Source organism: Monodelphis domestica, chromosome X (assembly GCF_027887165.1).
Source record: "Monodelphis domestica isolate mMonDom1 chromosome X, mMonDom1.pri, whole genome shotgun sequence".
In the NCBI taxonomy this organism is placed as follows: Eukaryota; Metazoa; Chordata; class Mammalia; order Didelphimorphia; family Didelphidae; genus Monodelphis; species Monodelphis domestica.
The window spans coordinates 10,071,854-10,085,691 of NC_077235.1; the positions used below are offsets into that span (position 1 = coordinate 10,071,854).

At 41.9% G+C, this 13,838-nt stretch overlaps 1 protein-coding gene across 2 annotated transcripts in view; it reads left to right on the forward strand.

Annotated features, from left to right (window-relative positions):
• SYTL4 (synaptotagmin like 4) overlaps window positions 1–13,838 on the forward strand; it is a 50,613-nt gene that overhangs the window by 12,290 nt on the left and 24,485 nt on the right. Inside the window, exons 3-6 of one of the 2 annotated variants that reach the window (XM_007507791.3) lie at window positions 4,140–4,296; window positions 4,619–4,834; window positions 4,982–5,091; window positions 8,268–8,355. In XM_007507791.3, the coding sequence (XP_007507853.1) occupies window positions 4,187–4,296; window positions 4,619–4,834; window positions 4,982–5,091; window positions 8,268–8,355 (524 nt within the window). In that variant the 5' untranslated portion in view covers window positions 4,140–4,186. The remainder of the gene's footprint in view (window positions 1–4,139; window positions 4,297–4,618; window positions 4,835–4,981; window positions 5,092–8,267; window positions 8,356–13,838) is intronic. The other variant, XM_007507793.3, reaches the window with a different exon arrangement.

A 13,838-nucleotide genomic window follows, 5' to 3' on the forward strand; every position in this document is an offset into this window, starting at 1 on the left:
GACTCCTTTACTTTCATTCTCTTGTTTTGTCACTAGTGTTAGTGTTTTCAAAACAATTTCAAGTGACAATGGAAAAATGGGCCATCTTGGCATTAGCTTGATGGTCAGCCAGCCCTATTGTGGGCTTATTGCATCTGTGCCCATTCTTGGAGTGTTGCTTCAATGACCCATTTCTCTCTTTGACTTGGATCAGAACACAGTTACTTTTTAAACAGAGCTATATGCGGTGGTTTCCTTGAATGAAGTCCAACCTTGGAGGTGGCAGTCTGTGTCACCCACTTGGACGAAGTCACAGACTTCAGTTGATTCTTAGATCTTTTGAGTAATGAAATACCAAAGCTTTAAGTAATATGAATGAGTCAACAGAGACATGAGTTAGGGTTAAGAGAGAAAAAACTCTCTACTATATATACAGGATGTTGGACTTCTACCAAGAGTTCAGACCAAGGCCCAGGGCTTGGAAATCTCTTCTCCTGAGGGCATCAGCTAACTGTGCTGCCTTTAACTAAGAGGCCCTGTCCAACAAAAATGCTGGAACATAGTCAGGGAAAAAGATTCAATTCAATGAGCATCTATTTATTTTAAATTCAAAGATATTTTGCTTTCCCAACTACATGCAGTAGCAATTTTGAACATATGTTTTTTGAAATTATAAGACCTAAATTGTCTCCCTCCTTTCCTTTCCTCCCCCCTCTTGGAGATGGTAAACGATTTGATCTGGATTATACTTGTATCATCATGCAAAACATACTTCCAAGTTGGCTATTGTAGTAAGAGAGAACATATGTAATACTAGAAATTCCCTTCTCTGCCTCTAATTTGTTGTGTCCCCTCAGGTAGGTCACTTTTCTTCTCAGGGACTCGGTTTCTTACTCTTTAAAGTTGTGGTAGCCTTTAGACACTTCCTAGCTGTTGTAAAAATTAAATTATATCTCTAATAATATAAATATTATATTTTATGAGGTTTATTAAGGATCATTAGAAATCAAGGAACAAAGAGGTTACAAAGTAAAAACCATGTGCCCATGGTTGATTAACCCATTTAAAATCCCTGCACTTAGCTTACCACTATACTTTCTAAATCATTGCAAAGGAAGAGAGTGTGGGAAGCCTTACTGCCAGTTAAATACCAATTGTGATCACAGCAACATGGAGACTCAGGAGAGATTATAGGGAATTCTGGGAAATACCAAGGACTTCTGGGGAATGAAGTCTAGGGTTCAAAATCTCCATTTTTATACTGTGTGACCCTGGGCAAGTCACTTAATACCCCTTGCCTAGCCCTTACCACTCTTTTGCCTTGGAACCAATATACAATATTGATTCTAAGACAGAAGGTAAGGGTTAAAAATAAATAAGTAAAGTTGCAGGATTTGGACTAGGTAAGTTCTAAGGTTTCAACTCATTGACTACCTTACCTCATCTCCCAGCTGATTCTTAGCCTCTCATCACTAGCCTGAAACTGTTTTCTCTTTCTCTCCAAGGTTACAAATAATATATTAATTGCTAAATTTAGTAGCCTTTTTTCAGGCTTCAAATTTCTAGACCTCTTTGCAGCTTTTGTAACTGCTGACCACTCCTTCCTGGATAATCTCTGTCCTGAGATTTTGGGACAGTGCTCTCTCCTTATACTCTTCCTATTTACCTGACTGTTCCATGTCAGCCTCTTTTGTTGGCTCATCATCCATGTCCTACCTCTATGTGTAGGTATATTCTGCAAGTAGAACCCTCTCCTTCTATATTCTCAGTGATCTCATCAGTTCCTATGGGTTCATCTATCATCTCTATGAAGAGGACTCTCAAATCTAGATAGCTAACTCTGGTCTCTCTCCTGAGTGCCAATCCTATACCAACTGCCCCATTAGACTTTTCCATTTTGATGTTCCATGGGTATCTCCAATTCAGTACATCCAAAATTAAATTCATTATTTTTCCTCTTAAACTCTCCTCCTATCTTCCCTATTACTGTTTTAACCAGATGCACAGTCAATAAAGTGATATTTATGTATTTTTTTACCTTTTTTCTAACCTCATTCTATTTTTATTTTTTTAGGCACAGAGATAGTTTTATTCTTTGTTTTTTTTCAGTTCTAAATTCCCTCCTCCTCTCCTCCCCCTTCCTCACCCTATGAGAAGACAAGAAAAACAAAACCTTCTATAAATATGTATAGTCATACACAACAAGCTTCTGCACTAACCAGTTCAGAGAGATATGGAGGGAGAGAGATGCTTCATTCTCCACTTTTGAGTCCATCACTTTTCTCTCTGGCGGTAGGCAGCATGTTTCATTCTGAGTCCTTTGGATTGATCAATTACTAAGTCTTTCACAGTTGATCATTCTTAAAATGATGCTGTTACTGCTCCCTTTGCTGTGCATCAGGTCATAGAAGTCTTCCAATGTTTCCGTGAAACTGTCCTCTTCATCATTTCTTATAGCAAAATAGTATCCCATCACATTCATATACCATAATCTGTTAATGTATTACCCAGTTGATGGGCATCTTCTCAGTTTCCATTTCTTTGCCACCACAAATATAGCTGCTGTAAATATTTTTGTTCAGATGTGTCCTTTTTCTTTTTGTTTGATCTCATTAGGTACAGATCTGGTAGTGTTATTTCAGTTTTGTAGCCCATTGGGCATCATTCTACATTGTTCTCCAGAATGACCTTATTACTGTTGACTGTACCACCATCCTTCCAGTTTCTGAGATTCACAACCTCAGTCATTCTTGATGCTTTCTTCTCCCTCACCCCACATATCCAGTCAGTTGTACAAGTTTTGCCTATACTATCTTCACAACAGTGCTCCCATCCAGATTCTTCTCTGCATTCACACAGCCACCATCTTAATTCAGATCCTTGCCCTTCTCTTGGGCTATTGCAATGACTTCCTAATTGATCTTCTTGGTTCCAGGCTTTCCCCTCTTCAGACCATTTCAGCATCCAGCTGCCAAATTGATATTCCTTTTTATGGGAACGAGGAGCAGTGCCAGGCTGGAAACATTCTGGCTCCTTCCAGGTCCCGTCCCATTGCTAATCAGCATTGACACGATCCATTCCTAGCCTGGGCTGCTTTCCTTCCTTGAGCAGAATGGTAACCCTCTGCTCCCAGAGACTCACCCTATTGGTATCAGACTCAGTACAAACACCTGCTCACCTTTAAACTGACTGTAGCTCAGATCTCCTGAGCTCAAAAAATCCACTAGTCTCAGCCTTTCAATAGCAGGGATTACAGGCATGTCCCACCATGCCTGGCCAAATGGATGTTCCTGAAGCACAGATTTGACCATGTCACTCACTTGAAATTCCTCAGTGTTTTCCTGTTGTAATTGGGATAAAATGTCCATTTTTCTGTGTGACATTTAATAGACTTGCCAGTCTGGTTCCCACCTATTTTTCCAGACAGATTTCACGTTATCCTTACTAATTCCCTCTGTGTTTCAGCAAGTGGATTAGTCGCTGTTTTTCATACATAACATTCATTACCCATCTCTGTGCCAAGTACTGGTGTAGGAGGTGGCACCTGACCTGTACCTGGGGGGAAGGAAGGGAATTCTGTGAGACAGAAGTGAGGAAGGAATAGATTCCAGATGTGGGAAACTCCTTGGGCTTGGATTATTGTATCCAGTGAATAATGAGTAGGCCAGCATGATTGGAATAGAGAGCTGGAATACAAGAACAGAAGTAGGACATCAACTGGAAAGGTAGTGGGAGTCCCATTTGTGATTTAGCAGCTATGTGGAGGTCAAATTGGAAAAATGAGAGACCAGTTAGAAGGCTGTTACTACAACAGTGTAGGCACAAAGGGGTGAGGGCTTGAACTATGAATTAGGACGAGTGGTATGAACTCAAGTCAAGTGTCTAGTAGGGCTACTTTTGGAGAGGTGTGGCATTTTCACTCCTTGTTGCTTGAACCATAAACCAAGTGGTGGAGTGCTCTTAGAATGACTGTCCTCTTAGCTCTCAGGACAGAATTCAGTTGGCGATGGTATGAGGTGAGGGATAAGCAGAAAAGGCACTTTCCTGTCAGGTAGAAAACTTGCTTCTCTGGCCTTCCTGCTTGACTGGGAGAAGCAAGCCGTTGGAAAGATCTGGTACTGTGGGACCGATCTTTGAAATGAGACTTTGTCCTCCTTCAGGCAACTCTGCTTGTTGGAACACTTTTGAGGAGAAGCTGAAGTGAGTCATGTCGGAGGCAGTTGATCTCTCCTTTCTCTCAGAGACGGAGCGGGAGTTGATCCTGAAAGTTCTTCAACGAGACGAGGAACTCCGAAAATCAGAAGAGAAGAGGATCAGGTGAGAGTATCAGAAGAGGCCCGGGGAGTCCCCAGGCCTGCAAGCATGGCAAGATTTGGTATTTGATTTGTGTTTCGTGTTTGACACTTTAGAGAGATCTTGTCATAGCTGCATGTCTGCTGTGTGTCTACTGCATGTTTGTGACGTGTCTTCCTCAGGGCTTCCAGTTGGCTCTGTGTTGTGGTGAACCTTGTAAAAAGCAAAGGGCCTCACTCTCTTTTCACATCACTACCCCGAAAAAAAAAATCAGCACCAGCCAAAAGTCCTGCTCGACCCACTGAGATCCTGACTTCAGGTGAACAACTCTCTCTGGTCTGAGCAGGAGACTAAAGAATGAGCTGTTGGAGATCCGGAAGAAAGGGGCCAAGAGGGGCAGCCAGCGATATGGTGAGCGGACTTGTGCCCGGTGCCAGCAAAGCCTGGGGAGAGTCTACCCCAAAACCAACACATGCAGAGGCTGTAATCACCTGGTGTGTCGGGACTGCCGCACCCCTGGCGCTCATGGCACCTGGAGGTGCAAGGTGTGCGTCAAGGAAGCGTGAGTGTTGTTCCTGAACCAGGGGGAGGAGTGAGCAGAGAGGGAAGTGAGGCCTTGCATGTGGCAAAAATGTTAGACTGCATGCCCGCCTGCCTGTAGAAATTCCCTGTAGACAACTGTCCCTTCCTTCCTCTCTTTCCCTCCTAGAGAGCTGAAGAAGACAACCGGTGACTGGTTTTATGACCAGAAAGTGAATCGTTTTGCTAACCATCTGGCCAGTGACTTAGTGAGAATGTCACTGCGCAAGAAGCCAACAGGTACAAACAACATTTCTAGGGAGACCGCGTCCTGCCATCTCCAGGTTCACTTTGGGCTTTGCCCTATTTGTAGGAACTAGGGGGCTTTGCTCTACCACCAGTTAGTCATTCATTCATTCAGCCATTATTTCTTGAGCACTTACAGGAGGGACTTCATCCAACATATTGACCCTCCTTCAGTCAGACACCTTGAAAACCTCACGGTTTTCCCAACTTATTCATTTCCCATGTCCCACTTACTCCTCTAGTCACCTCAGCTACTAACAGAGATGGTCAAACCCTTGACCTTGCCATGACCCACCAATGCACCACCTCCATGTTTAAGAACTCTGAAATGTCCTTATCTGCTCACCATCTTGTCAGTTCCCCTCTTCTCTGCCTTCTCTGCCACCCCAAACCATTTTTGGCTACCTAGTGACCTTTAGTCACATGACCTAACAGCACTTTTCCAGGTGATCGCTCTTGCACTAACTGCGCTCTTCTCCCTTCTTCCCATCTTCACTCTTTGGTGAACCATTTCACCTCTACACTGCCCTCTTAGAGCATGACTGCCCTTGCCCTGCCAAGACTCAGACTTAGATCACTCCCACCATTTTCTACCTTCTCTCCTAAATTCGTGCTGCTGAACAAAGGTGGAGAAGATCTCTAGACATGCCACCTGGATCCACTCTATATTTATGTGGCATAATCTCAACTGGGTCTTCAGGGCTGCAAAGCATTCCTTTTATACTTCTTTAATTAACTATCCCATTCACCACAGCAGCTCTTTTCATCCTTCCTCCAACTTTCCATGGCTCCCTCTCCTCCACTCCTCTCCTCTCCTCTCGATAAGAACATTGCCTCTTATTTTACTGGAAAAGTTGAGACCACTCATCAGGAGCTCCCTCTTCTCCTCTCCTTATCCTGTATCACTCTGATGCCTTCTACCATTATCTCCTCCCTACCTCTAGCTCACAAGATGATTCCAGCAAATCCAATCTATATGTACATTCCATCATATCTTATCTAGGATCTGGCACCCTCTGTGATCCCTACTCTTCACTTAGCTCCAATATTTCCTTATTTATTGGCTGGTCTCCCTATGTCCTACAAACATACCCATGTCCCTTCCATCCTAAAACCCCCCCTTTGATCCCTCCATCCTACTAGCTATCATTCCATATCTTTCCTCCGTTTTGTTGTCAAATTCCAGGAGAAAGCTGTTTACTATTGGTGCCTCCCACCACCTTTCTTCTCATTCTCTTTTTAACTCTGCAGTCTGGCTTCTGATCTCATCATTCATCTTAAACTGCTCTTTCCAAAGTTACTGTTGTCCTCTCTCTCTCTCTCTCTCTCTCTCACCCTTACCGTCTATCTTAGAATCAATACTGGGAATTGGTTCCAAGGCAGAAGAGTGGTAAGGGCTAGGTAGTGAGGGTTAAGTGACTTTCTAAGGGTCACCCAGCTAGGAAGTGCCGGAGTCCAGATTTGAACCCAGGACCTCCCGTCTCCAGACCTGGCTCTCTATTCACTGCCCCACCTAGCTGCCCCACTAATGATCTCTTAATGGCCAATCCAGTGGCATTTTCTCAGGTCTCATCCTTCTGGCCCTCTCTGCAGACTTTGACACTGCTTGATCACCCTTTTCTCCTTGATGCTCTCTTCTCTCTAGGTTTTCATGACATTATTCTCTGCTGGTTCTCCTACCTCTGTGACTGCTCCTTTTAAGCCTCATATGCTAGATCTTTATCCAAGTCACCCTGTTAACTGAACACCCCCTTGGGCTCTGTCCTGGGTCCTCTTCTCTTTTTCCTCTATACTATTTCACTTGGTGATCTCCTTGGCTCCCCTGGTTTCAGTGATCATCTCTGGGCTGATGACTCTGAAATCTTCTTATCCAGCCCTAACCTTTCTGCTGACTTCCAGACTCACCTCTCCAACTGCCTACTGAACATCTCTAAGTGATGTCCTGTAGACATCTGAAACTCATCGTGCCCCAAACTGACTTCATTATCTTCTCCCCCCTCTTCTGAACTTCCCTGTTACTGCCAAGGACATCATCCTGGACCCAGTCACTCAGGCTCACGAGCCAGGTGTCACCCTTACCTCTTCACTTTCTTTTACTTCTTGTATCAATCTGAGGTTGGTCCATTAGATTGTTAGCTTCTTGACTGTGAGGACTGTCTTTTGCCTCTTTTTATATTACTTATCACAGTGCCTGACACAGAGTAGGAGTTTAGTAAATGTTTATTGATTAACTCTTGATTGATTGATTTTACCTTCATAATCTCTGTCACTTGTACCTCTTCCTTCCTCTGACACTATCACCACCCTGGGGTGGGGCAGGCCCTTATCTTTTCATGCCTGGACTATTTTGATAGCTGTTGGTGGCTCCTTCTGCCTCAAGTCTCTCTCCATGCAAGTCCATCTTCTGCTCAATTATCAACGTGGTCTTAAAGTTCAGATCTGACCATGCTACTCCACTACTTGAGAAACCTCAGTGGATCCCTATCACCTTCAGGACCAAATACAGAATCCTCAGCCCTTCACAACCTGCCCTCACCCCATACAGTTCCATTCTTCTCACTTCTTATACTCTGTCTCCACCCCACCCCTTGCCACATTACTCTTCCACGCAGTGACACCTGGTCTCCTTGCTGTTCCTTGAACAAGACACGTCATGTCCTGGCTCCTTTCCTTTTTAATGGTTGTCCTCCATGTCCAGAATGTTTTCTCCCTTCATCTCTGCCTCCTGGGTTTCATCAAGTCCACACTAAAATAGCACCTTCTGCAATTATGGGTCAGGCATTGTGCTAGGTGCTGGGGATACAGGGCTCTTTCCTATGAAAGTAAAAGGAAGTCTTCAGGGAGACATTGAAAGAACCAGAGAGTTGGTTGAAATGGAATAGGACCATCTTCACATATCTTTTTTAGATTTAGATTTAGATTTAGAACTAGAAAGGACTCGAGAGGTCATCTAATCTGAACCCATCATTTTCTAGAGGAGAAACTGAGGCCTAGGAAGGCTGACTTGCTCATATCTAGTAAATTGATAGTACCAGAATTTAGCCCTTGATTCTCTGTCTCAAAGCCATTGTTTGTCCCATTGTACCATGCTGTGTTTTCACTTTTTAGGATTAATTCTTCCTCTTCTTTTCTCCCCCTTGACCCTTCCCACTTTGTGATGACCTTTAAAGCTAGTAAAAGAGATACTGTGGGCCAGTCTCTTCTAAGTGAGGCCCGGGCTGGAATGAAGAGCACCCAGGAGCCATCGAAGGAGTTCAGGTAATACCCAGCTCATTTCTGAAGTATTCCATGGTCATGGCTTTTGGTTTTTAGGGCAGGGTTTCCTAACAACCTTGTGAAGTAGATACAAGGGACCTTGTGACATCCATCCACAAAAGTGAGAAGGTTATTTAACTAGCGTAGTGGGAGAAATGGAGCTAGAACACAGATATCTTGATTCTTTAGTGCTGGCAAAGTATTGATATTGGTGAATTTATGTGGAACCTTTTCTCTTCCTTCCAAACTCTCAAAGTGATGAGAAGCACACCCAGTAAAGTAACCAAAATAACATGGAGGAGAAGAGATCTGGCTGCCTTACAAAGGAATTCCTATAGAAAAAAGTTCCAAAGATCCCATCACAGTCTCTTAGCTCTGTGCCCAGCCTTACTGGCTTGTTGCCTGAGTGGGCCAGGCTTCTGTTCTGAGTTTCACACTGTGCTCCATCTGATGGGCATGTTTGCAAGTTCATAGGATCACAGATGTAGAGGCTGAAGGCCCTGAAAGACCCTTCAGATCCAATCCTTGCATCTTATAGTTGAGGAAATTGCCATCAAGCGTCAACCCACTCATTTTCCAGAGGAGAAAACTGAGGCCCAGAAGTATCACACAGCTAGTAAGTGGCTCCAGTGGCATTGGAGCCAGGCATTGCTCCTTTCTGAGAGGGAAATGTCTAAACTAGCAGGCTCTCCTCATGTTCTCAGACATGTTTCCTCCACAAAATATTTTTGAAGTTACATTTATGGGAATCTGCGAAAAGCAAGCCATCAAGATTCATTGTGACAAAATATAGTTAAACGGTGAGTGGGAGAATGTAACCATTGCTATCTTGCTTCATTGAAACACAATTACCATGGAATCTGTTGGGCCTACTCTTGGAGAAGTGTTTCCCTAACACTGCTCCTTCCTTTTGTGGCCACACCCCTCAAGGGCTCTCCCCTTCACCTGGGCACAGGTGACCTGAACTAGTCAAAGGCACGTCCTCCCTCTGATCAAATAAGACCTTCATAACTTCAGGAAATGTGGGAAAAGGGGAACTGCCTTAGATGGGCCATTTTTCTTATTCCCTCTGGGCACAGAGCGGAGATTCTTGGTCTGGGGTCCATGCTCTTCTTTTCGAAATATTGATAACTGTCTTTTGATAGAGTAGGTTTCCACTGTAATATTTTATATTTTATTTTATGCATTGAAAACTACCGTCCTGAGCAGGGACACCCATAGGCTTCCCCAGACTTCTACCCAAGGAGGTCCAGGCTGTCGAAAAAGAGGACATACTTGTGGCTTAGTAGGTGGCTCTAGACAAAAGCCCTTTTCTAGCCGCCACCCTAATTATTTCAAGGGAGGCGTCACTCCTGAACTGATTGGAAAGAGGGTGTCCAGACTTGCTTTTGGAACTGAGAGTTAAAGAGGGACTAATAAGCTTTCTCTTTCTGATAAGTTCCAAGGCTGTTTGTAAGTTCATAAGATCATAGATTTTAGAGGTCTAGGATAATCTTTAAAGGGTTTCTTAACATTTCTAAGAGAGGGTATGTGTGAGTGGGGGGATGGCAGTGAAGAATGGGCTCTTGTCTGTTGCCACAAAACCTAAGAGGAGAATGGAAGAGGATTTTTTAAACCCTCCCCTTCTGTCTTGGAGTCAATACTGTGTATTGGCTCCAAGGCAGACGAGTGGTGAGGGCTAGGCCATGGGGGGTCAAGTGACTTGCCCAGGGTGACACAGCTGGGAAGTGTCTGAGTCCAGATTTGAACCCAGGACCTCCCATCTCTAGGCCTGGCTCTCAATGCACTGAGCTACCCAGCTGCCCCCTGGAAAAGGATTTCTGACCTGATGCCTCAGTAAAGGGTCATGGTTAAGCTGAGCCTTCTACTCTCATTCTGTTTAGTTTATTAAATTGTATTTTATTTCCCTCCAATAACATGTAAAATACTTTCCAACATTTTTCAAAGAACACCGAGTCTCGAATTTTCTCCCTCTCTCTCTTCCCACCTTGTTGAGATGGTACAAAATCTCATATAGATTTTGCATGTACAGTCACGTAAAACATCTTCTCATATTAATCCTTTGGTAGAAGGAAACTCAAATAGAAAAAAATTAAGAAAGTGAAAAAAAGTTTTCTTTGGTCTCCATTCAGTTCTTTTTTTCTAGAAGCAGATGTCATTTTAAAATCACGAGTTCTTTGGGATTGTTTTGGATCACTGTATTGCTGAGAATAGCTAAGAGATTCACAGTTGATTATTGTACAGTATTCCTGTTATGGTGTATAATGTTCTCCTGGTTAATGCTTATTTCACTCGGCTTCAGTTTGTTTAAGTATTTCTAGGTTTTTCTGAGCTCCTCCTGTTTGCCATTTCTCACAGCACTATTGTTAGTATTCCATAGCAATCATATTCTAGAATTTACTCAGCCATTCCCCAATGGATGGGGGATCCCCTCACTTTCCAATTCTTTGCTTCCTACCCCCAAAGGACTGCTTTCAATATTATTGTACATATAGGTCCTTCCCCTTTTTGTTTTGTATTTTATTATATTTTTTATTTGGTCAATTTTGAACATTATTCCCTGGTTACAAAAATCATTTTCTATCCCTCCCTCCCCTCTCCCTACTCCTCCCATAGCCCATGCACAATCCCACTGGGTATAACCTGTGCCTTTGATCGGAGCTCATTTCCATATTGTTGGTATTTGCATTAGGATGTTCATTCAGAGTCTACATCCCCAATCGTATCCCCCTCAATCCATGTAATCAAGCAGTTGTTTTTCATTGGTGTTTTTACTCCCACAGTTTTTCTTCTGAATGTGGATAGTGTTCTTTCTCGTAGATCCCTCCAAGTTGTGCAGGATCACTGCATTGCCACTAATGGAGAAGTCCATTCCATTCGATTGTGCCACAGTGTATCCGTCTCTGTGTACAATGTTCTCCTGGTTCTGCTTCTCTCACTCTGCATCACTTCCTGGAGGTCTTTCCAGTTCACATGGAATCCTTCCAGTTCATCATTATGTATAGCACCATAGTATTCCATCACCAACAGATACAATAATGTGTTTAGCCATTCCCCAATTGAAGGGCATCCCCTCATTGTCCAATTTTTTGCCACCACAAAGAGCGCAGCTATGAATATTTTTGTACAAGTCTTTTTGTCCATTATCTCTTTGGGGTACAGACCCAGCAGTGCTATGGCTGGATCAAAGGGCAGACAGTCTTTTAGCTCCCTTTGGGCATAGTTCCAAATTGCCCTCCAGAATGGCTGGATCAATTCACAACTCCACTAGCAATGAATTAATGTCCCTACGTTGCCACATACCCTCCAGCATTCATGACTTTCCTTTACTGTCATGTTAGCCAATCTGCTAGGTATGAGGTGATACCTCAGAGTTGTTTTGATTGGCATCTCTCTGCTTATAAGAGATTTAGAGCACTTTTTCATGTGCTTATTAACGGTTTTGATTTCTTTGACTGAAAATTGCCTATTCATGTCCCTTGCCCATTTTTCAATTGGAGAATGGCTTGATTTTTTTGTACAATTGATTTGGCTCTTTGTAAATTTGAGTAATTAGAACTTTGTCAGAGGTTTTTGTTATGAAGATTGTTTCCCAATTTGTTGCTTCCCTTCTCAATTTGATTGCATTGGTTTTGTTTGTACAAAAACTTTTTAATTTGATGTAATCAAAATTATTTATTTTACATTTCATGACTCTTTCTAAGTCTTGCTTGGTTTTAAAATCTTTCCCTTCCCAAAGGTCTGACATGTATACTATTTGGTGTTCACATAATTTACTTATAGTTTCCCTCTTTATGTTCAAGCCATTCACCCATTCTGAGTTTATCTTGATGTAGGGTGTGAGATGTTGATCCAATCCTAATCACCCCCACACTGTCTTCCAATTTTCCCAGCAGTTTTTATCAAATAGTGGATTTTGGTCCCAAAAGCTAGGATCTCTGGGCTTGTCATAGACTGTTTTGCTGAGGTCAATTACCCTAAGTCTATTCCACTGATCCTCATTTCTGTCTCTTAGCCAGTACCATATTGCTTTGATGACCACTGCTTTATAGTATAGTTTAAGATCTGGTACTGCAAGGCCCCCTTCCTTTGTATTTTTTTTCACTATTTCCCTGGATATCCTTGATCTTTTTTTCTTCCAAATGAACTTTGTTATATTTTTTTCTAATTCAGTAAAAAAAGTTTTTTGGAAGTTCGATGAGTATGGCACTAAATAAATAGATAAGTTTGGGTAGGATGGTCATTTTTATTATGTTAGCTCATCCTACCCATGAGCAGTTAATGTTTTTCCAATTGCTCAGATCTAGTTTTAGTTGTGTGGAAAGTGTTTTGTAGTTGTGTTCATATAGTTCCTGTGTTTGTCTCAGCAGATAGATTCCTAGGTATTTTATATTGTCTAGGGTGATTTTGAATGGAATTTCTCTTTCTAATTCCTGCTGCTGAGATGTGTTGGAGATAAATAGAAATACTGATGACTGATGTGGGTTTATTTTGTATCCTGCAACTTTGCTAAAGTTGTTGATTATTTCAACTAGCTTTTTTTTTTTAGTGGATTCTCTAGGATTCTTTAAGTAGACAATAAGATCATCCACAAAGAGTGATAGCTTGGTCTCCTCATTGCCCATTTTAATACTTTCAATTTCTTTTTCTTCTCTAATTGCTACTGCGAGTGTATCTAGTACAAAGTTAAATAATAGAGGTGATAATGGGCATCTTTGTTTCACTCTGATCTTATTGGGAAGGCTTCTAGTTTATCCCCATTGCAGATGATGTTTGCTGATGGTTTTAGATAGATACTGTTTATTATTTTTAGGAAAGACCCTTCTGTTCTTATGCTTTCTAGTGTTTTTAATAGGAATTAGTGTTGTATTTTGTCAAAGGCTTTTTCTGCATCTATTGAGATAATCATGTGATTTTTGTTGGTTTGCTTATTGATATGGTAAATTATGTGGATGGTTTTCCTGATATTGAACCATCCTTGCATTCCTGGTATAAATCCCACCTGATCATAGTGAATAACCCTCCTGATCACTTTCTGGAGTCTTTTTGCTAGTATCCCATTTAAGATTTTTGCATCTATGTTCACTAAGGAGATTGGTCTGTAGTTTTCTTTCTCCATTTTTGTTCTGCCTGGCTTTGGAATCAGTACCATATTTGTGTCATAAAAGGAATTTGGTAGCACTCCCTCTTTGTTTATTATGTCAAATAGTTTGTATAGTATTGGGATTAGCTGTTCTTTGAATATTTGATAGCATTCACTGGTGAATCCATCAGGCCCTGGGGATTTTTTCTTAGGGAGTTCTTTGATGGCCTGTTCGATTTCTTTTTCTGATATGGGATTATTTAAGAATTCTATTTCTTCTTCTGTTAATCTAGGCAATTTATATTTTTGTAAATATTCATCCATATCACCTAGATTGGCATGTTTATTGCCATATAATTGGGTAAAATATCTTTTAATGATTGCCTTAATTTCCTCTTTATTG